General features: G+C 41.7%; 2 protein-coding genes across 4 annotated transcripts in view; both read right to left on the bottom strand.

Moving 5' to 3' along the window:
• The window catches only part of ptch2 (patched 2), a 28,360-nt gene extending 20,190 nt beyond the window's left edge, over positions 1 to 8,170 (bottom strand). The window contains exons 1-2 of the mRNA XM_034888369.1: positions 7,517 to 8,170; positions 5,487 to 5,679 (exon numbers count right to left, since the gene is read on the bottom strand). Coding sequence (XP_034744260.1) covers positions 5,487 to 5,679; positions 7,517 to 7,663 — 340 coding nt within the window. The 5' untranslated portion in view covers positions 7,664 to 8,170. The remainder of the gene's footprint in view (positions 1 to 5,486; positions 5,680 to 7,516) is intronic.
• A 10,612-nt stretch (positions 8,171 to 18,782) lies between these two features.
• Positions 18,783 to 23,704, bottom strand: part of eif2b3 (eukaryotic translation initiation factor 2B, subunit 3 gamma) — a 34,680-nt gene continuing 29,758 nt past the window's right edge. For all 3 annotated transcript variants that reach the window (XM_034888362.1, XM_034888363.1, XM_034888364.1), the window contains exons 11-12: positions 22,019 to 22,122; positions 18,783 to 19,015 (exon numbers count right to left, since the gene is read on the bottom strand). In XM_034888362.1, coding sequence (XP_034744253.1) covers positions 18,963 to 19,015; positions 22,019 to 22,122 — 157 coding nt within the window. In that variant the 3' untranslated portion in view covers positions 18,783 to 18,962. The remainder of the gene's footprint in view (positions 19,016 to 22,018; positions 22,123 to 23,704) is intronic.

Below are 23,704 nucleotides of genomic sequence, written 5' to 3'. Positions count from 1 at the left end.
GGCCTGGCACCCAGCATCACAAGAAAAAACTTCCTTTTGTCACATGTGAACCTACCAGAATGAGGACTGTGCTTCACTTTGGGTCCTCGGCCCAGGCTGCCCCATGGCATTCCCTCGCCAGGGCACCGCCTGAACTAGGCTGCCCCCAGCAGATGGGCCGTTCCTCCATACAGTCCTTCAGTGCAGCAGCAGTGCAGACTGAATGCAGACCCCTTTAGTCATTCAACCCTTCAATTTCTTTCAGATGTTTCCCAACAAACAGCAGAATAAAATAAAGCAAATGGACCAAAACTTTCCCAGCCTGTAAAACAATGCCAGAGCCGGCGGTGGGAGGGTGAGGCTGGGGGCAAGAAAGAGAAGCTGGCACTTTGGTATCTTACCTATAGAAATACAGTGTGTGTGTGTTTTTGTCTTCACATGCACGCGCTAGCCTATGTGGTCATTAATCGTCAGAGACAGTTGGGTTTGTTGAGTAGGAGGAAATCCTAATTAATGTGTGAACACGAAAAATCAAAATGTACCAGTTTCAATGTGTTTAAATCCTGCAGCTTCCACCATCATGAAAAAAAAACTGAGATCACACCTTAAAAACAGTATAAAACAAAAAAAAAAAAAAAGGAAAAATCAGTTTCACTTACATTCTATTCAGATGTGCCAGTGGTGTTAGCCACCACACATAAATTTCCACCAGGGTTGGCATTTAGGCACTTTCTATTTCCATATGTATAGGCTTGCCTCTGCTAATTATGCTAATCATGGGCAGAGTTGGCCACTGTGAAAAATAGTCACATTAGACACTCCACTGACCGCTAATACTGCTTAATGTGTGGTTGAAACATACATTCATCCCTGCCTGAAAGGCAAAATTTTTCCACGTTGCTGGTCTCATTCAGACGAGAAATGAATTTATTGAGCCCAAGAACCATTTCTTTTTTCCCTCCCAAGTACCAAGAAAATGTTCAGCCTTTCTCCCTCTCCCTTTACTTTTTATACGTGCATGATGTAAAGACAGAGGCAAAATGGTGCAAACTCAAGGGTGACTGGTGGCACTTTATTTCGCGCAGACCAAAGACAAAGGTTGCTCTTCAGCTAGGAAAGAAAGGGTGCCACACTATATTGATTGAGTTTTCATTATCGCATTTTCAATTGCAATGCACCCTTTCTCAGTACTTTGCATTCAATGTTGCAACGACTGATAGTCCGGTGCCCTTTTTATAAAAGTGTTGGCACCAAAATAACAGTATAAAGATATGTTTGAAATTACCATGATGAATACTTTTGTTTTAAAATTGCTGCTTCAAAAAGACAGGTAGGAGCAGTCTGTGTTTCTGTGTCATGAAGACCATGTGTCTGTAATATGTATCTATAGCTCCTCAATGTGTGTTTATTTGTTGGAGGGTGGTCTTGGTCTGTATGTTAAAGAGGGTGTGTGTGCGTGTGTGTGTGTGGGGGGGGGGATGTTGAAAACGGGGATGGAATGAGGGAGACCTGGATTGAAGGATGGCGGGAGGGGGGGGGTGAAATAAACATTTAGAAGTGACCCAGGTTGACTCTGGTCTTGTTTGTTCTCTCTACCAGTGAGGTCCTGGGCCCTGAGCGCTGGGAGTTTATTTATCTAGCTGGGGCACCACCGTGCGCTATTCACCTCCAATAATGCCTCATAGAGCTCCCTTTCTCTGTCTGAACTGGGGCGCTGTGTGCGCTCCGATGAATTATAGCATTTACCTGCTGTGCCGCTCTGAGGTTTGTTTAGAAAAACTCCTCCAAACACCAAATTGCCCACGTGTGCAATCGCTCGTTTACGCAGACTCAGACGTCTTTTCTCTCACCCAGGCTCTCTTTTAATCAATCTGTTTCTCGGTCTGATTCATTGATAGCTGGCTAAGCTAGCACTTCGGTCTCTATGCATTCATGCAATGTGGACAGTGTATGGTCTTTGCCTCCCCGTTTCCTATCCTCTTTCTACATGGCCTCTTTATGGGACATGTGGTGTGCCTTCTATCCGGATAGGTCCTGTCTCACTGCACTCATATTTGGACAGCTTGAGTCTGTGTACATGTCTGTCATGCCTGACCTAAACTTTGCCAAGAAGGATGAGTTTAGTTAATGTGGCTATGAGGCCATTTCTTTCCTCTCTTTTCCCAAACAAGCTTTTTCAAATGGGCCTTTGTAAAAGGGGAATAATCGGAGCTGAAAAGTCTTAAAAAGGCAAGACTTAAAACAATTACACACATTGCAAAATTAAATCAGATTTTAGTAAAAATTTCAAGCTAAAGCAAGCAACTTGTTTCTTCTACAAACCCAAACTCTCGCAGTCCTTTAGGGTGGAAGAACAACATGCCTCAGACAGTCTCACACTTGATGTTTGTTCAAGTAAGACAAGGGAAGGTAAAAAAAAAAAAACGGCAAAAAAAGGTGTCAGCTAGCTGTAAACCTTCCTCCTTGTTCCTGCCCCAACCCCCCAATGTCTGCTCTCATCCTTCTCTTCTTCCTGCGCCTCTTTTTACGATCTCTCGCTCTCTTTTCTGCTTGTGGACAACACAACACCCAGACTGGGTCATACGTTGCTCAGCTCACACCAACTTCCCCTCTCTCAAAGGTGGGAGGGCTGTATAATAAATATAAATCATATAGGATAATGTGTGTTTACAGAATGCAAAGCTTCATTTACTGAGAAATAACAGAAATGGTGAAATTATATATGTAATCCAGGCACTTTTTACTCAAATATGATGCTGAAGAAATAATGAAAACATCTTCACATAGTGTCCATCAATGTAGTATTGTCCTCAGGTCTACAGACACTTCCTAAAGAAATACACTACTCTCTGATCCAATGTTTTAATAAATGAAGGTATTTGGATGGGGGATGTCTGTCTCAGTCACTGAGCAGTAACCAGAAATGGTCCTTAATCCCACTGTCAGACTAAACACCCTGATACTGTGGTTTTTACTCTTACCTGTACAGGTGTGAGGACTGAAGACATGATTAACCCTTTTACTCTTTTGTTGCATGCCCCCCCCCCCCCCTGAAAATGCACAAGTATCCTTAGGGCAAACAGAAATGAAAGGAAATAAAGGCTGTATACAGTGGAGGTATATTTGCTTTGCAGGGCAGGTACACACAGCAGAGACACTAACTTTACCGACCTCCCTGTCTAGTCTCTCTAGACAGACTCCACTGCTGTGCTCTGCTTCACACTGTTTTGAAGTAGGAGGGGAGGAAGCAATTAAAAAAGCCCTGGTGGCCTGACTTCACAGAGCAGGCAGACAGACAGGTAGAAATGTAAACAGCCATACACACACAAAGCATAGGCAGACAGACGGGCACGCAGTCAGGAAATTCTGGCAGGCAGACAGACGGCTGGGCAGGGGTGTACACACCAAAGGTGGCCAAGATGACAAGTGTGTGTGTTTGTGTCCTATGTGTGAGTAGTGTGGGGGCGGCCTCTAGTATGAATATATGATGGAAAGCATATGCCCCTTACATACACACACAACAAACCCACACACAGCTCACACCATGGCAGTGTTAACACATACAGTGTCAGTTCACAGCTGGTTTATTCTGAACAAATGAGGATACAAGTGGGAAAGCTTTGTTTATGCTGCAATTTCTTCTAAGTTAAGAAATATGCACAGAAACAGTAAAATTAAACTTAAAAACTAATGTAGAAAAAAGATACCCTTAATATGAAATCAGCTGTCTTATTAGGGAGAGAGAGAAGGGAGAGAGAGAGAGAGAGAGAGAGAGAGAGAGAGAGAGAGAGAGGGAGAGAGAGCTAACCTCTCCTTGTTACCAAACCACTTTACTCTCCATTGAGGCCCTAGCAGCTTTGTCAATGGGCTATTGGTGGAAACAAGGCAGGCAGAAACTTTAGAAACATGGCCACGGCCTCTTAAAGGCACAGCATTCCTTTTCAGCACCCCCCCCCCCAGTTCAACTCTCTCAATCCCACAGCAAAACAACTGGCACACAAACATCTAAACATCTCCTTTAAGAGATGGATCTGCCAATTAGCTCAAGAGGTAATCCTGAAGCTTTACACTAACCAAAATGAAACCAAAGGGAAAAAAGAGACTGTGGAAATGCAAACTCCTGCTTTTGTTGCAAATCCAGGCTTTTGTAGCATCGAGCTAATGATTTCAGTGACTACATTTACACAAGATTGTTTTTTTTCTTCTAATTGTGCCTGATACAGGAACTTATTTAAATTCCTGTGTAAGTGAAGCGCACAGCCTCAAAACATTTCTCCTGACACCAGCAGCGTGTGATTTCTCAAACACCTCCACACAGCTCCTGTGGGAGCTGCCTGTCCCCATCCACTAGTGACATGGTGGGCTTAAACAACCCCATACAGTCTGTTTATATTCACCAACTGCTGTAGCGCTTTTAGAGTGTGCAAAACAGGTGGGTAAACTTCAGCTGCATTCACTTATATTTTTTTCTTCTAGCGAGGAGGAGGAGGGAGGGGGTTTTAGGGAGGTGGTGCCTGCTTGCCTGCCTGCCTGCTTGCCTCTTGTTGAATGGAATCCAAGAATAGTTAGAGACCACACAGGGAGCCGAGGGGGGGAGGGGTCAGAGCCCTCAAAGATGGCTAACCATTCACACAGTCCATCTGCTGCGGGGATCAGCCCCTGCACTGAAAGCCTGGGGGTTTAAAAGGAATTTGGCCAGTGCGAAAAACCAAATAAAGCTGCATCTAGCCCTGAAAATGTACAGATAACCTGGATCTAAAAATGCACAGAAAGAGTGGAGAAGAGAGCACTGTCAAATCTAAAGTTTTGTGAGTCAGCATTGAATCACAAACACAGTTACGTCTCACGGACAAGTGACAGATAGTCCGCGTCTGTATGACATAAGAGGGAGATAGACTATTACTATATACTAGTAATAGAAGTGTGTGTTCTTAAGTAAAGTGTGACTTTTTAAGACATGAACAGACGTGAGCGAACAACACTGAGAACACTGTCTAATACAACATACACTATATTCCCCATTCACAACACGCAGGAAACAGAGACATGGACTACTGTTCAAAAGGAACTTAATACTTCATCTACTAGCTATTCGGTTCAAGCATTCCTTCTATACAGTGATGACAGATTTGATCATACAGAGAAACAACTTGAAACTAGCTCCTCCTTATCTTAATCCTTGATTTTGGACTGTAGAGCAGTAAGTCTATCAGTCACTGAACAACCCACCCATGAGATGACTAATCATGGCCACCCTGCATCTCCCACCAGCCACTGTTGTCATTCAACCTCAATTTAAACCCAGCGGGGGGAAAACAAGCCTCAGCTGACTCTTCATCAGTCCAAGAAAAGGACTGACAACCATGGGCCTAAAACCGAAACTCACAGAATGATGCCACCTGAAGGATGAGTGATGTAGTATTTGTGTGAGAAGCAGTAACAAAACCAGAGACTGCTGCGTCATAAGAACATTGCTTAAAGGACCGATGGAAATCTCTCAGACTCACCTTCCACCCATAGCTGTTCGATGTCCGTTTCGATGGCTGCGACTCGGAGTCCCACAGACAGAGCCCCGAATACTAAGAGTCCAATAAAGAGGACCTTCCCACAGTGCCTCTGGATGTGGCAGCCCAGAGAGAACAGGAGGGCCTGGAACCTCGCCCGGATCCACAGAGGAGCTTTCTGACCTACCGCCTTGCCCTAGTTCAAAAGCAGGAGGGAGGGCGAGAAAAGGACAGAGTTAACATCACTGTGTTACCACACATAAATAATGCATCACCGCACAACTCTCCACAAAGGCAGGTTTCATAGTTTGGATCTCTATATGTGTTTCAAGTGGGACAAATATCTGAAGCACAATGACAACTTAAATCCAATACACTGGAAAACGCATGCATCTTTATTCAGAGAGTCTTTCTGTGGAATTTCAGGTGACACTTTGTATAAGGAGGTGTCAAGGTGCTAACTAGCTGACCACAGATCTGTCCTACCAACAGCGTGTGCTGTCACAATCCTGCTAAAACCTCATGTCTATTTCTTGAACTGAGTCCAGACCTGGCACCCCACATCTGAGATGATTTAATCTGCACAGTTGTGGCAATGATTTGCACTAACTTCTAGTCTGTGTGGACTAGTCTACCTAAGCACCTTTAACTGTGCATTTCTGTGAGTGATTTTTGTGTATGTGAGATATATGTGTGTATGTGTTTGTTGTGTTATTGTTGTTTAAACTACTAGATGCCTAAAATTTCCCTCTGGATGAATAAATTATCTATCTATCTAACTGTCTATCTATCTATCTAATGTTAAGTCTTCAGTGGGAAACTAGCTCCTAATAGTTTAAATGTACATAGTCAAGAGAAACAGCAATGAAAAAGAGCTTTAAAAACACAGTTTTCATCAATACAGAGCAAACCGGGGACTTAATGGAAGCTTAAGTAATTGTTAAAACTCAGAACATGGTGGCAGTCGGAGCCTTATCAACCTTATCGAAAAGGTGTCCCTCTATATGAGACACCTTATCTGAATCTGGTCTTTAGTGAGAATGGAATACAAAGCTATCAACATATGTGTGCTGAGAAAGTGAACAGAATACTGGTAGTTAACTGCTTCTATTCTCCAACATGTGGTTATAGTGGAAGCCTTGCTCAATCTAAACTAATACTAACAAAATGAGCTGGTGATAAATAAAGTTCCATCTGACATCTATTTCTCCGCAGTATTCTACAGTTTTTCCCCCTCTAATTTGTAAAATATCTGTTAGAATCTCGAGTTTGAGGCTAAAAATTCAGTTCCTGTGCTACAAATGTCACTTCTGCAGACAACATTGCACTGGTGTTGTGGTTTCTCTCAGCAGTGCTGAAACACGTCCAAGCATCCGGGCGGTCCAAAGATGCTTTGTCAGATCAAACTCAATCAGTGAATTCCTTTACAGGACCCACCACATTTCCAAACAGACCCCGGGCCAGTGCGCTCTCGGCTGCCTGCACAATGCCAAAAACACGCACAACACGACTGGGATATGGGAACAAACCCCTCACTCACTCCCTCCCGTTGGCTTTAGCAACATAAATGAATGGGAGCCTGGTGTCCATTCAAACAAACAGCATAGTTAACAAGCTGCCAAATAAATAAATAAAAAACACTTTGCTAAACAGTGTTCCCAAAGTGTCATGCGAGCTCGGACATCTAACAGGTTTTGTTGCATTAAGCATAACTTTTCTGTTGTCTCGCCTATATTTTACCCTCTGATGACCAATTTTAAAACTTCTTTTTTTCTTCGCCAAATAATAAATAGTCAAAGTGAAAGACTCCCGATTTCCCTGTCGTGTCCCTCGGGGGAGCTCTGCTGGTCCTCCGGACCCCGGTTCGGGAGCTGCTTCTTCAGCCTACCCTACATTCCCTCATGCGCCCTCAACTCTCGATTAGATCACGGCTAAATCAAAAGCTGCCTTTGAAGACTTTTCATTCATATTTGCCGACTGAATGAAAGCTGCCTTCATAGTCAGCCAACACTTTACCGCGAGCATTGTGTCACCTTTGAGATCTGTTTAAGTGCGAAAGCAGCGTGGCAGTAGCTGGGTCTCCGGAGTACGTCTTGGTTCGCAGGCTGCTGGGAGCGCGTATAACTCGGGGGTAAATCTCCATAGACGCCGGCCCCTGGGACCCCGCCATCCGAGGCCATAGTCCAAAGAGGGTGAACGGGGCGCAGAGCGAAGCGACAGAGAATCGGTGCGAGTTCAGAAAAAACGACAATAATCCAACATAGAAGAGGAGCGCATCCAGCACCGCCGGAGACAAATTAGAGAGACGTTTTCTAGTCTTCCTTGGAGCCAAACAAGTCTCGAAACTCCATCCCAACATTATGCGCCGAAATCCGTATAAATCCTTCAGTCTTCATTCGTCCCGATAGTTTATGAAACGAGGTCTCAGACAGGAGTAGTGGTAGTTGTAGTTGCTAGGAGTAGTTGTAGTAGTAGTAGTAGTAGTAGTAGTAGTAGCCTCGGTCTGAGCCGTCCGTGTCAAGTCTAACTCCGATCCTGTAGCGGTAACATTTGGAGAAGTTCGCCTCTCGGCAAATCCTGAAAAGGGAGGTTTGATGGAAAAGTGCTCCGGCTCCCATTGGCCAAGGAAGAGGCAAATTACTTTGCAAACATCGCCTATTATTAGCTGCTAAGCAACAGCTCACCAAAGTGGAGAGAGAGGGGGACCACCCAGGCTGCTGCTGCCTGGGCTGGAGGGAGGGAGGGAGGGGAGGAGGGCGGGGGAGGAGGAGGAGGAGGAGGGGTAGGGAGAGAGGAACTCTTTCAATAAACTCTGCACAGCCGCGCACGCACCCACGCACCTACGCACATACGCGCACACAGCTTGCTGCCTGCCCGCCTCACTTGCTCTGTGGACATTATTCCCAGCGGCCGGGCCCTCCAGTTTGTTGGAAGCAATCGCACATGCCATCTATTGATGTCACAGACACGCACGCGCGCGCGCACGCACACACACACACACAAACACACACACACACACACACACATCCAGTAGTATTGTATCATCAGCAAAGTTCAATCAGTGTAAGAAAAACGAAGAGTTTAATTCAGCTTTTTATACAAGAACGGAAACGTGATTCACTTTTGTTGTGTGGGAGAATTACACGTCTTTAAGCACTTTTTATATCACTTTAGGCCATCTTTTGGAGCCTCACATTTGACACCCCAAACTATTTGTTTTACCCTCTTATGTCTTTGCTGCCAGTGCAGTGTGTTATAGGCAGCTGTGAAAAGAAGTGAGTGTGTGTGTGTGTGCGTGTGTGTGTAGGTTTTTTAGCGCAAACAGCTGCAACCTCAACTCGTGTGGCCAAAAGCTTCTAAAAGTAGGTTGATAGGCCTCCTTACACCCTCGAAAATATAACCACACCTTGGGGAGCTGCCTGGTTCAGTGTGACACCCTTATCTCAGTGGAGACTTTTGGAAAGTTTCCATGTCTTGCGATGCATGATTTCACGAGTTCAGAGAGCAGTTCACCTAAGAAAAACATTTGAAAATGAAAGAAAAAGACAGAAAGACTGAAAGAAAGAAAAGGGGGTTCTCAGACCTGACGGTTTCTAATCTCTCGGAGGGAAAAAAAAAATAAGTGAAGGAGTATGAGTGTCTTGGTGGTTTGCTAATGTAAGTACCTTTTGGCCCCACTCGTGACAGTATGGGGGTGAAGAAGAAACACTTTGCCAGATTACGTTCTCTGCCTAAACACCAACCTGCTGCTGTGTAGAACATGTGGCAGGTGGCTGGTGCTAATGTGAGGCCCTTTGGGCGATTGTAAAACAATTTGTAGTTGTGTAAAGCAATTTGAATGTAGGTGTCGTGCTCTAAACTCAATCTGTTCGCGACAGCTACGGTAGGTGCACGTTTATTCAAATCCATTATGTCCATCAAGACTGTTTACATTAATGAAAGAAGTAAGAAAGTACATAATTAAGTATTTATACTGTAGTCATGCAATGCCAAATTAAATCAGATTCCCTGACAGTTGTCATTCACCTGAAATCTTTTTACACTAAGAATCTAAGTAGTTTTATCTATAATATACAATAAATATATATAAAATATATTAAGCAGTAAATATCTGGGTCTTTAATGACATCCCAAAGCTCAATGTGGCAATCCAACACTCCAAAATCCAAAGATGTACAATTTACAATGACAAAACACAAAAATGTTTAAAATAAAATGGCCAGGCTTCATGTGTGTTGTCTTATTTTCATAGATTTTATACAATGTTATATTGACATAAAATGTTTTCGCTATACTAACCCATGTGTACTTTATTTGACATGTTTGTCCAGTGCTTAGAGTACTACGTACCAAGCTAGCGTATGTCCAACATGTTGTGAAAGTTGTATGAAAGTGACTGTCAGGATGAAAGTGATGATGTTTATGAATTGAACATAGTGTAATGTACATTTTTAAATTAATATCCATAGAGTTAAACAACAGTGTCCAACATGATATGCAGTTTTTTTCTAGGTAAACAATACATAAAAGACGGCGTAACTCTACTAATAATCAAATCAAAATAATTATTAATGAACCAGGTAAACTATAATATACAGTATTATTTTGAGGTATTGTACTTAACGAATACTATGCTGCTTTATACTTCTACCCCACAACATTTCAGAGGTAAATATTGCCCTTTTTACTCATTTCAGCTGAGTAAAGAGCAGCTTTCCATACTAATTACTTTGAATATTAGAATATAAAAAAACACAATTACCCTATATAATAGAGAGCATTACAGATTAGGCTTTGGGATTGAAATTGATAAAATAGTTCAAATGAGCATATTACACATTGATGTATCAGTATTAACCATTTAATGATATAACATAAAAGGGGTCAAGTACTTTTACTTTGATGCTTTTAGTACATTTTGCTGATAATACTTAAATAAGGTTGTGAATGCGGGACTTTTACTTGTATGCCATTAATTTTCTTTTTCTTTTGTTGTATTGGTACTTTCATATAGGTGAGGGATCCAAATACTTCTTCAACCACTGTTCACAATCATTATAAAATAAATTATGGTAAAGCTCTACATTTCTTTTTTTGCGTTAACTTCAAAAGTGTGATTTATTTTACAGGAACCGGTCAGAGTGAAGACTATAAGTACCCATTCTGGCTAAATAATCAAAGATTTCTTAGGTGGGCTATTAAATAAATTAAAAGGCTGTGCAGCTCTCTGTCATTATCTTATTATCTGTCACTACCTCTTTGAACTTTTTATTTCAGATCTTAATCTTATTCAGCGTTCCTATTCTCTAAATAAATAAATGAGGGCAGACAAGGGCTATGTTCCATTTTAACACTAAGTCTTTGGTTAGGAAAAAAGCAATAAAGATGCAGTTTTAAAGCCTTACTTGTCTAAAAGAAATAATCCTGGAGTCAAGCTTTTCTACTGGTCTCCTCAAATCTCTTGGTTTATCTTGAATCAACAGGATGTTTCCTCTGACTGCATCAGTCTCTCTATTGACGTGGAACTTATATCACAGATACCGTTGTAAACTTGTCATTTACCACCACACCACAGCTCTCTGTAGCAGTTAAATGACACACAGGTCTACATATCTACACCAACATACGTCCTCACCCATCTGCCCAAATGGAGGCGAGCTTACGTTCTTATAACCCCTCACTGGTTGGGCCTGCTTTTTTTCTGCTTTGCTAGACCTGGGTTTAGTTTTCCTGGACTGGGTTGGGTCGGGTTGAATGGTCGAGGGAAACAGGCAGCTGGAAATGGGAGCTAATGTGGAATGTGAGGAATTGGGTTGTGTTGTAGGGGGCCCCTTCAACCCTAACAAACTCAGGGAGGTCCGAGGCCTGGTCTGGAGGCCTTGGATAAATAAACCATCTGAGATGACCATGCGCTGTGCAGATATCTGCCATCACGCTGCCCCGGCCTCCAAACACAAAACGCCCAAGCCTTTTCTCCCTCCTTCCCTTCTCCATGTCCTGTGTCCCACATGGTCCCTCTGCCTCCCTCCCTCCCTCCCTCTATTTACCCTCTCCATTTTTTTCTCCTCTACTCTTCCATTTTTTAAGATTAGTATTTTTGGGGGCACTTTTGCTTTTATTTGACAAACGAAATGGGGGAGAGAGAGGGGCATGACATGCAATTAAGGCCCCGAGGTTGGAATCGAACCCGGGACGTTGTGGTTATGACATGCTACATAGACGCTCAGCTACCTCTGCCTTTTATTTAGAGTTTTTTCTTAACACCTTCATCTTTCCCCTCTGTTTTCATCTGCTTCTCTACTCCTTCTCTTTCTCCCCCCTAGCTCCATTCCTCTATTTCATGTCTCCCCAGTGACTCCATCCATCCATCCGTTCATCCATGCATGCATGGCTGGCTGTCCGTCCGGGGTTCTGTATGTGCTATAGGCAGAGCTACGGAACCGCTCTGGCACTCAGCCGTCGCACACCAGCCGAGACGCCCAGGGTTCAGGCCCAGAGAGTGTTTATTTATCGAAGAGAGAGGCACAGAGACTGCTCACCACTGCATTCCTTCTTTTTCTCTCATAAGAAGTAAGTAAAGATGATGAGTGAGTAGAAACAAAGAGGAATTAGATATACGTATAATGTTTTTTTTTTTTACTGGAGCAACAGTGATAATCACAGTAGAAGTGAGATTAATATGCAACCATAAAATACATTATGGGATATGACATTTCAATCAACAGTGCTGTGTATCTGGGGAACATTGAGGAGGTGCCATAAGGAGGAGGCAGATATTCCCATGAATTGAAATATATTTGACAGAAATTTCAAACAAGATGCCAAAAAATAGCGGATTAAATTAGAAACATATTGTCTATAAACATGTCTGAGTAGCCACACGGCAACTGTATGTTGCATGTTATATGTACTCTTGTTACAAGTTACTGGTTGCACAAAAAAGTAGAGCGGTGAAAATCCAACTTTTACTTTCAAACATTATATCAGAAGTAGTTATCTTTTAAAGCCTAAAGGGAAAAGGATCCTTTTAGTGTTAGTCCTTTGTGTCTTATCAATGTGTCCTCGTGGTTAGTCCCTGGCACAAACACCTATCACACAGAGTCAAAGATATGTGTATTTATAAAAGAACCTCTAAATACTTGCCCATTAATTGTCTAAATGTATTACAGCATCTAAATGACAAAAAAAACTTAAGGTTCAGAGCCTGTGTTTACACATACAAGAAAGTCAAATGGGAGGACTGAGATCTACACACGGTTATAAAGCTTTTCCATCCTACATTTAAGGTCGATCTAGATCTAGGGTAAGACGAAGGAATGGGATTCAGCCTTAGCCTACTATATAGAGAAAAGTTACCCGGCCCCAAAAATCTAAAAAAGAAAGAAAAGAAAAGATGTTTGATGCAGGTCTGGATCAAAGATAAGGACCCTATTAACATTATACAATCACTAAGCGTTCTGAAGGCGATTGAGGGCATATGATAATCATTTTTCTGCCCTCTCATTACACCCTGTGTATACTTATCTATGTGTGAGGGCAATTTACAGCAATTTCACTACACAAACCACTTTAAAGCGTATAACTAACGAGCATCACATCTAGATCTTAAAAAAAGACTGAAATAAAACCCAAAAGATAACAAATCCCAAACACATTTCGGGTCAAGGCTAATCCAAATGAACAAATCCTTTTCATGATAACCAAACAGAATATTTGGCTACGGGCCGGCAGACTAGACAAATAAAGCTGTTTGTGTGATTTGATGATGGGAAAAAATACACGCCATGTTTCAGATGAACTGAAACCTTTTTTTCAGTCATAAAACATTTTCCTTTTGGTTGTTTGATTAAAAGTTCACAAAGTCATCTCGCATATTGTTGGGGAAAACCCATATGAGTTTTTTTCCAACTTTGCTAGTCTATAATTACATGTTCTTCAGATATCAATGAAAAGGCAAAAAAATTGCCCGGTAGCAGAGAGACACTTTCTGCTTTGAGCACTTCTGTCAGTCTCAGAGCAGAGTCGGAGCTGCCACCCACAGTCTCGCACAAGATTAATTATGATAATGCATTTCTTTACCCCTTTGTCATCGTAATGAATGGTTGCCTTTCTGGGGGAAAAACACACAAAACACAGAGAGAGACAGAGAAACACACTTTTCTTTAAGTCTTTGTTGGTGCGATTGTAACAGAGGTATTGTCAGACGCTGCTAGCAGGTGGTAATGCAAACTGAGACCTGTAGCTTTAAAAGAAAGCACAGAACCTCGCTATTGTTTGTGTGTGTGCATATGTAATTATATGTGAGCAAACATAGCTGAAACGATATAGCTTTTCAAAAAAGCCAACAATATTGTGATTAGTTACAAACGATGAGCGGGCCTATGAGAAACGCTCCAATCCCATTGCTTTGAGACGACATACAGCTGTCTTTTTATGGACAGAAATACATTTTTGAAGAACTGCAGTAGGAAAGAAGGAAAATTAGCCTTTTGATTTTATAACACAGGAACTTTCTTTAACCATTTTCTTTCTTTTTATCTCTTTTACATTAATAACATGACATCTAATAGCTTGCAATTCAGGAATCACTCCATTTTAAACAGCTCTTGTATCCATTTAGCTCATTGCTAGTAGCTTTGGTGTGAAATTGAGCAGTTTAAAATGATCCTAAGGGAAACTGATAGTTGAATTACAGTGCAAAAACCATAGTTGGATGTTTGAGATAGGAATTTTTTTTTATGATTTGGAGATGCCAATCTGTTTGCAGTTACAGCTGTAGATGTTATAAACATTCTAACTAGTGAGATTAAAAGAAAAAGGTAACCTGAGGGTGTAAAGCAGGTCAGTCTTTTGCTTCATCCTGTGATTTTACGGCAAAAAGCAATTTAAGATGTGATCGCAATCAACCACCCAGTCAATGTTTAGCTAATTATCTGGGGGCCTCCGCAGTGACAGATATCTGGCTTAGTGTGCGTGTGTGCTTGTGTATGTGTGTGTAAGGCATGTCACAGAGGTTGTTATCCCATACACGGGTTCTGTGTCTCCACACACACTCTTTGTTGGCTAAGCAATAACAGCAATAACTGTTGTATCTCTAAAGCTTGTAAAACAAGTGTTTGTGTGAAAGTATTCAGATGTTTAAGTCAGAGATGGGGTGTTGTTTGTGATGGGGTGGGTGGTGGGTGGTGGTGGTAGCATCTTGAAAGGTAATGTGCGGAGAGAAAAAAAAAAGGAGGAGGAAAAGGAGGGAGGAAATTCATTTGTGGCCGGAGAACACAGAAGACAAATTGAGGAAGTGTTGTGCTAATGTGTAGGGGTCAGCAGCAGACACACATGTTTCTGACTGACTGCCACTTGGGTGGCCTGCTCTCTCTCTCTCTCTCTCTCTCTCTCTGTCTGTCTCTCGCTCACCCACGATCAGCCCTCAAGCCATGAAGCCACCCAGCTACTCAGCCAACCCCCCAACCCGGAGCTCAGACTCCACTCCACCTCTCTGTGCGTCTGGGTATGACTATGTATCGCACATATATTTTCTGCCATCTATCCATCCATCTGGGGGTATGGATCTTTTTCTATTTCTCACCTTTAGGGTTCCAGAGAAGCAAAAGCTAGACATCGTGTGTTCGCTGAGGATGTCTCAGAGACCAGCATGTATGAAGGCCCTGAACACACGTTTTGTTTCCCCATATTTATCTTTGAATGTTAAAACCATCTAATTCCAGTCCCATAGATTCCAACATGACACATTTGGTATCTTTGGAGTTCATGAGATCCCCATTACAATGTCTGGGTGCAAAGGTTTGAGTTTTTAATGCCAACTTTATCAACTTTCTTTATCTCCCTTTCTTTTCTTTGACTTTCACAGACTTTATTTTGGACAGACTCCATAGTAGCTTCTTCCTCAGTAGAAAGTAGTTCTAATAAAAACTATTGCCAGATATTTGGCTTTTTGGATTATCCAGAATAACTTGAAATTAAAAAAAAAAACAATTTTTCAACACGTTGTGCACCACAAACACAATACCATTCACCTCCATTGTATTCAGGTTGGGCCCAGAGGCCAATATCTCAGAATCGTGACCCATGTCCCGAAATACATCGTGGTCAGAACTCACTTAGGATAAGTGGAGAAATGCTTATACTAGTGCTTAATGTGATTTGGGAATACGGACCCTTTAAACTACTAAACACCCAGCTGGATTTTATTTGAGAAAACAAGTGTTTTTGGAGGTGCATGTGAGACCTGAGACAGCATCAAGATAAGATGTCCAGAAGTGTCATGTAACACATTTATAACCACTAGAAGCACCAAATGTTGACACCCATTGGAATTTTCCCCAACCCGCTGTGGGTCCCTTGCCAGACTTTAAAACTCTGCTGTGAACAAGCCTTTCGATCTCCAGACTTCTGTCAACTTCTGTGACATTAACGTCCTCAAAAAGTGCTCTTCATAACACACACTGCATACAGACGCAAGACAACTACACTCAGACGCTGAGTAAGTGCAACTAAAACAGACCTTAGAGCTCATATTTTTTGACACAAAATAAAAGTAGCCAACTTTTAAATGTCACTGCAAATGTGCACAAGCATCTTCACTTAATGCTATTTCATCCTTGTTGAAAGAATCTTGTGGGCAAATGTGTTGCCAGAAAAACGGTTAACTGATGATAATCTGGTCATAAAAATGTTTAATTTTACAATCCACTTCTCTTTCTCTCCGGTTCAAGGCTACAAAACCAAAGACCGACAGACTGTCTGATATATGATCTGCCGACATCTGATCTCCAGATCTGCAAAGCAAACATGCACATTTGTGTACGGATGTGTGCATTCACTCAAAGGAGCGCGAGGCAGCATTGACTGGTTTGTGTGACAGAGAATTAACAATGGTCACACACAGGTACGCCTGCACACATGTGTGCACATACACCAGCAAACACATGTATGTGCTGGAAAGCGGGCTCGGCCTTGGTGGCGTTGCATTAAGGGGACTCAGGGGTCTTAGAGCAAATATACAAACCTCTACCCAAACACACCCGGCTGCCAGATCTCATCATGTGGTTGAAGAGAGAGTTCAGAGTGTGAGACCGCTAAAAAGGTTAACACAGCCAAGACAAAAAGCACGGACAAAATGAACCTTGATTGTGGTTTTCACGATTTGCAGCTCAAAACTCAGGTGACAAATGTAGTCTTTCACAATCTCATCTAGTCTCTCTTGTCGTGTGAAGAAAATCACTAGCTTTTTGCTATCCAAATTGACAATATAGAAGGTAATAATTGACAGTGCAAGCATGAAAATAAGGTATCTTAAGTACACAATGTGAACAAAAAAGGGAACAATGGAACAGGAAAAGGAACACAGTTAAGACAAGAGGCATGGAAAAGTACTGAACAATTAAGTATTTCAGTCTGTGAGCTGAAGCCACATTTAGAGTAAACACAGTGAGAAGACAATTCCGCAGTGGGGACACATTAAGAATACCTTGTTTATTTAGCAGTTCATATTTTTAGTCTAAGACCCACATTTATGGAATATAGTCTTGCACGGAAAAGAATCAAATTGATGTGCGACTCCTTCTTTTGCATTCAATCATGTAAACAACATAAAAACACATTGATGAATTTACTTTGTAGACGACGGGTTGGAAACTGTTGCATCTTACAGTTCCATTAACGTAACTTTAACAAAGGATTTTCAATAAAACTATTTCAGTCAGGGATCTCAACTCAATTTATATTCTTTGACATCGGAAAGCTCCTTCAGAGCCACAGAAGACCTTTAACAAGTGTTCTACGGACTAAGTAGTAACCTATATCAGTAAACTGATTCGTCCCTCGAAAGAAGGAAAATACTGGAGTGCAAATTTACTATATAAATATTACCTGTGAAACACACTGGATATGTGTTGTCTCACCCAGAGTTGGAATGAAGCTGGTTTAACAGGAGGATTCTCTTTTAGAGTAGCCTGAAATCGAGTTAAATATGGCTTTATCAGCCAGAAATAAATTCAATTATAGCATTCCTTGGACATTTAAGGCTTTAATTTTAAAATCCTACATCAGAATGCTCCACTATTACCTGAGTGACACACTGGACATGTGATGTCTCACGCAGACTTGGACTGAAGCTGGTTTAACAAGAGGATTCCGTTTTACAGTATCCTGAAAAAGAGTAAAATCTGGCTTCAACAGCCTGAAAAAGATTTCAAATATTGCTCTACTTGAACATTTAAGCCTTTAATATTAAAATCCTACATCAGAATACTCATATACTACCTGTGAGACACACTGGATATATAAAGGTGTTTAGCAAATCTAGTGTACTTTAAGAATAATTTACTGAGTTGATTTTATAAGTTCATGTCTATTCCGGGCATTATCACAATTTCAGTGCAGTATACTGTGCACGATACACAGATGAAAGCCACATCAGTAATTTGGAATAATCATGCAAACATGCCCATCTGACAGGCTAACAAGCTCTTCTAATGGACAGTAGAGATGGAAGACGAGACATCATAATCTCTGTCTCTCTCTCACTGACACACACACACCCACAGGCCACAAGAGACGGTCTTAATGACTCCTCCAAGGCCACAGACACAATAGGAAACAGGACAGCATCACACACAAGCACCCCCACAGACATCCTTCTTCGTGACTAAGGAACTTCAAACCTGTAATTTAAGAAATGCTCTGCCGAAGGAATGCAATAAATCTTGTGACAGCAAAGGAGAAGAGAGGGCAAGAAAAGGAGAAAAAAGAAAGAAGTGTCAGGCGCGAGTCAGTTTCCTCCTCTGCTCTGTGTGTGTGTGTGTGTGTGTGTGTGAGAGAGAGGGTGGGGTGTCTGTGTTAACTGATACAGGATCAAGTTGGGTGGTCCGGGGCCTACACATACACCATTTTTGTGTACAAATAAACTTAACCCCCACGCCATTGTGGTCACCCCTCCCACATCTTTTTTCTCTCCATCTCTGGTCTTCACAGCTGCAGTGTGCACGTTAACACCCATGCACTCAAACGTGCACAACTCTCTTCCCCTCAAACAGGGTAAATTGAGTAATTTGAGTCCTGCCATTATAGGAGATAGCAACAGTCTGATAATAACTAGTGTGGCAAAAAATGACAAAGTTCCACTTCCAACTGACAGTTAAGTTGTCTCTGTCAAACAGTTGACATCTTTGATTTCTTTCAGTGTGTAAATAAACACGCCATTTTTGTTTATTTTCTCAAAGCGACGAAGACACATCCCAAAAAAAAATACTAAAATATGAACAAATAAAAACAAATGAAATGCTGATGCATGGGTTTAAGTACTTGTCTTTATTTGGACACAATGTACAAAATGAGAAGAGAGTTTAGAACAGTCAAGCAGCATCCAGGCTTCTGATTGGTCAGTCAGCCAATGAATAAGCTGTCCTCTGTGTTTTGCTGCCTTCCGATTGGTTAATGATGGCACTCTGTCCCCTGTGGGTGCTAGATCTCCATCAACTGGTCCGTTCCAACAATGACCTCGTTAGTCCTCTCGTCTGAAATGAGAGAGAAATGTATACATTTACACACAAAAAGACAGGTATTTTACTTTAATCTTGAAAAATGTGGTCGTTTCAGGAATGAACACAATTGTTGTTTGGCAGGTGACTGTCAACTCTTGGATGTCAGACTTTCATGCACATTTTTTCTAAAATGTCCTTTGCTCATAACTCTATTACATGACACAGATAAACTAACTTTTACAACAGATTTAAAAGCACTAAAGTGTTTATGATTCATTCATTTCTGCATATTCATTTTAATTCCATACCAATATGAATGGAAAACAATGGTTGTCTGGCCAATTGGAAATAAACATTTACGCAATTTGTAATTAACAGCATGCAAACCCACTTTATAGTATAATTTATTTGAAATCATTACCAGAATCTACAGTGTGGTTGGGTCACCCTGACTGCTACCTGAACCTTACTAAAAGAAATAGATGACGCTTGAAACGGAGTCTGCCAGCGTTTCATCGCAATCTCTCTCAACCCAAAGCTAGTTCAGCTTGAGGAGAGCAGCTTCTACTCCTCCCTCCATCTCCGAGCATCGGTACTGATCCAAAGCAAACGGTGGCAGAGACTAATGTTCCATCCACACAGACAGGTTTTAGTGTGAAGGAATCTGCTACTCAGAGCGAGTTTATCCACTGCTGTGTGGAGGGGAGGACAAATGAAGCATGAGGAAAGGAGAGGGAGCGACTGGAGAGAAGGAGGAAGGGTTACTCAATTGGCTCTATTGATTCATCAGTAACTTATACAGTGTTGTAAATGTATTGAGACTATATATTTACATATTTCCGCTGCTGGGCCAATGATAATACACAGATCCAACTCTGCCTCAAGTCAACAAATAAATGAGAAAAACAAGCCATATGTTGCAAGTTCTTACACTAAGTATAGTTGATTGTCAGGTAAATAGTTAAATGTACTCAGGATGCAGCATTAGGTAAGACTGTGTCATCTCCAAAAGACACTGTGAAGAAGAGGGGAGACAGTGTGTATTTATGTACGTATGGCCAGTGTTTTAATGCATGCATGTGTGTGTATTTATCAAAGCACCCGGACAAGAGGTATGTATCTTTTAAAGATCAACACCTGACAGACCTGTATCTGTGTGTGCACGCGTGTGTGTGCAGCTGACTAGCAGGGTGGTCCATCCCTGCTAACAGCTTCAGCAGTAGAGTGGCTTTGTAATGTCTTTCGCAGCCTACAGTCAGCCAGCTAGATAAGTGGCGAGAGACAATCCTGTACTTTCTTACACTTTATTATAAAGTAGACCAGAGAGCTGGTTTGGATCTAATCTGACCCAATCTCGGTTATCTGATCAACAAACTGGCAGATGATTCGACCAAAAACTATTGAGGCATGTTTTCAAATGGATAACAGTGGAATGCATTACTAGTCTCATTACTTATTTGCTGAAAAGGAAAAAGAGTTGAGTATTAGTGTGTTCTAGAGAAGGATGACACTGGCCATTCAGGTGTATCTATGACCAAAGATTATAATAAAAGATCAATAGTCTTTCGTTTTAGGTTTGTTTTTATTTGGTATCCACCACTTGTCTGTGTGCCAGAAAGTTAATGCTTCAAATGTCTATAATTATGAAGAACTTAGTTCTTCAAGGACCAATACGGTGATATCCCACCTTCAGGCTTGGATTAAGGGTCATCTAGTTCTCTTCCTGACATTTTTTCCTTTTTTATTTTAGAATCAGAATGAGGTTATTGCCACAGTGGTTACCCTATGTGGAATTTGCCTTGGTGATTTGTGCATACATACAAACAAACATTAAACATAAACAACAATACAGACAGAAACAGAGACAAATATATAAAAATAGCTAGCTAGTGTCCTATATCCAGATTGAGAATAGGGATAATTGACTGCTGTATGTTGGACATACTGTAAAGCCCTCTTGCGTTGTGGGCTATTTAAATAATCTTCAATCAACAATTTACAGCAGATCCCTTATGAAATGCCTATTGAAGAGACAAAAGGGTATTTTATCAAATAATAATAAAAGAGAAAATATTCAATAGGAACAACAATGTGTCTGCATGTGTGAGGAGGACATTTTTATGTGAGACAAAAAGAGACTGTCCATCAGACACAAAGAGATTGTAACTTATGCTATACAGTGTATGCAAAACATTATGCAATCTGGGTTCTAAGTTTTCAGGGTTCAATAACATAAAGTCAGCAGCGCTGCCTCCAGCGTCCAGTGACCGCCCGCTGGATGCTCCAAAACGGCACAAACATGTTGAGTTTAGCTCAGACTCACGCTGTTGTTACGTAGAGCACCCTGTTGTTCACTCAATTAGGCTGCTCAGTCTGGTAGCCGGGCTTGCTCTCTCTTTCTCTATTTGTGAGTGTGTGTGTGTGTGTGTGTGTGTGTGTGTGTGTGTGTGTGTGCGTGCGTGTGTGTGTGTTGGATGTGGCTGGAGGCTACTGCTGTTGAATTCCGGGTGGTCCTGTTCTGGCCCTGCTCTCTAACCTCTCCATCAATGTGGCACGCACACACGCACGCACGCACGCGCGCGCGCACAGAGCTTTGAGGACAAGAGGATTACAGACATAAAAAAATTCCCCGACAAATCTCTCTATCACTATCAAACTTCTGAATTAAGAAACGTTCCTAGGTGGCACCTCCAGACAGATACACTTACTTAGAAACAGATACCACACACATACATTAACACCCTAATTGAGTCAACTGAGGAGAAGGGCCAGGGGCTTTAGAGATGCTGCTTATTTGTTAAGTCGTTGTACTAAACGGTGTTTCAATGTGTATCTTCTTGAAGTATACAGTTGATTTCATTTGGGGATGCAAAATGGTCAACTACTGTTTGTTATACTACAAACAAAAGGCTTAAAATGCTACTTGCTCTTTGAGCGTGGAGAGGTTATTGAGCAAGGCATCATGTGCTGAAAATTACTGTGAGATTTTTATTTTTATGTTGGGGGTGGGGGTGTGGGGGGGGGAGTGGAGCTCACCCTCTGGTTCGATCCGTTGTCCGTTTCCCACCAGGCAGTATTTGAGGTCTGCTCCTCGGCCTATGACAGCATTACTGCAGATCACGCTGCCCTGGATATTACACCTGGAAATCACACACACAATATACATTAATCACATTCTTCTTATATTTAGATTTCTATAGCATTGGTACCTAACGGGGCGTTTGGATTCCCCATGGGGTCACAGTATAATAAAAAGGAAAAGACCAAAAAAAATATTTAACCCTTGTGTTGTCTTCCCGTCAAACATCAATTAATATTTTGTTTAAAAATTCATTTTTTTTTTCACATTTTGGTTGTGTTTTTTCATACTTTTGTTTTAGAGCCTCTTAATATGGGCGCTCTCTCTACCACCAGTCCACCCAGGCACCCAGTTTTTGTCAATTTCTTCAGTGCCTTTTAACGTTTTTTTCAACTTTTTTAAACGTCCTTTTATCAATTTCTTTCTTTCTAAATGTCTAAATGCTATCAAATTGAATACTAATAATAATAATGGCAAGAGCGTTGTAGAGAATCCTCCACGTTACTTTTCATTGAAAGAAACCCAAATTTCTGATACAGAAAAAGGGTCAAATTTGACCCGAAGACAACAGGAGGGTCAATCTAATACAACAGATCTGCAACAAACCCATCATTCAAAAAGGTTTAATGTTTAATATTTGTTTAAACTTGATGGTACAAAGAATAAATAATGAAACACAGCCACTCTACAAGATCTCCACACTTTGAACTATTACATACAGGTCTGAAAGTGGTGAGCTACTCAAGAGTAATTAAAGATTGGTAATTTGCTGGGATATGGTTGGTAGTGTTAAAACAGGATTTTCCAACTCTGTCGTTTGTTCTTTGGGTCCACTGGAGATTCAATCATGTTTATAGGTCACATATTTCACCCCGACAAACGGACACACACGGACGCACACGGACACACACGGACACACACACACACACACAGTTAAGACCATCCTATTCTATATCTTTGACGTTCCCCTTCCGGGATTGTTCCGGCGTTGCAGGAAGTTCAACTGGATGCATTTATTTTCCAATTCCTTCTACTTTCTTTATGTTGGTATTCTATGGTTCTATGGTTAACTGCTCCTCAGATCTCTGCAGGGTAAATTGTGACAGCTAACTAGAATAGCTGTCCAATCTGAGTTTTCTCTCACATGACTATTTGACAGCGGCTCCTTGCGGAGCTTACCGCCGACGATTGTGATCGGTTTAAAGAACTGCCTATAAACCAGAGCACGTTTTCTCCCGGAATGCTGTGTGGACTAGCCAGACCCTCCTCTACTCCGCAGTGTGTGGATGGTCTGGCAAAGCGGGACTAAGAACATCCATAGTGGGAGCTGCCCAGTACAGCCACACCCTACCACTGTTCCACTCCACTGGCCCAGTTGTAGAGGGAGTACCATACTGGAGGTCAGAGTGACAGTATGAACATTCAGCTCATTTCCCTATAAGGGATCCTCCCACCTGCTCCCAACACTTCCAATCAACTCAACTTAACATTAAATTTGCGTCTTTATTAAAGAAGAACAGCCGTCCACGCACTGTGCATGTGTGTGCGTGTGTGTGTGTGTGTGTGTGTGTGTGTGCGTGCGTTAAGACATTGTTGGCATTGTTGGCCCTGTACTTCAGTCCCACCTGAGCAGGCAGTGCCAA

The sequence above is a fragment of the Etheostoma cragini genome, chromosome 12 (genome assembly GCF_013103735.1).
Source record: "Etheostoma cragini isolate CJK2018 chromosome 12, CSU_Ecrag_1.0, whole genome shotgun sequence".
NCBI classification, from domain to species: Eukaryota; Metazoa; Chordata; class Actinopteri; order Perciformes; family Percidae; genus Etheostoma; species Etheostoma cragini.
Note: the sequence above shows the minus strand (reverse complement) of the source record. Positions and strands in the feature narration are given on the sequence as shown.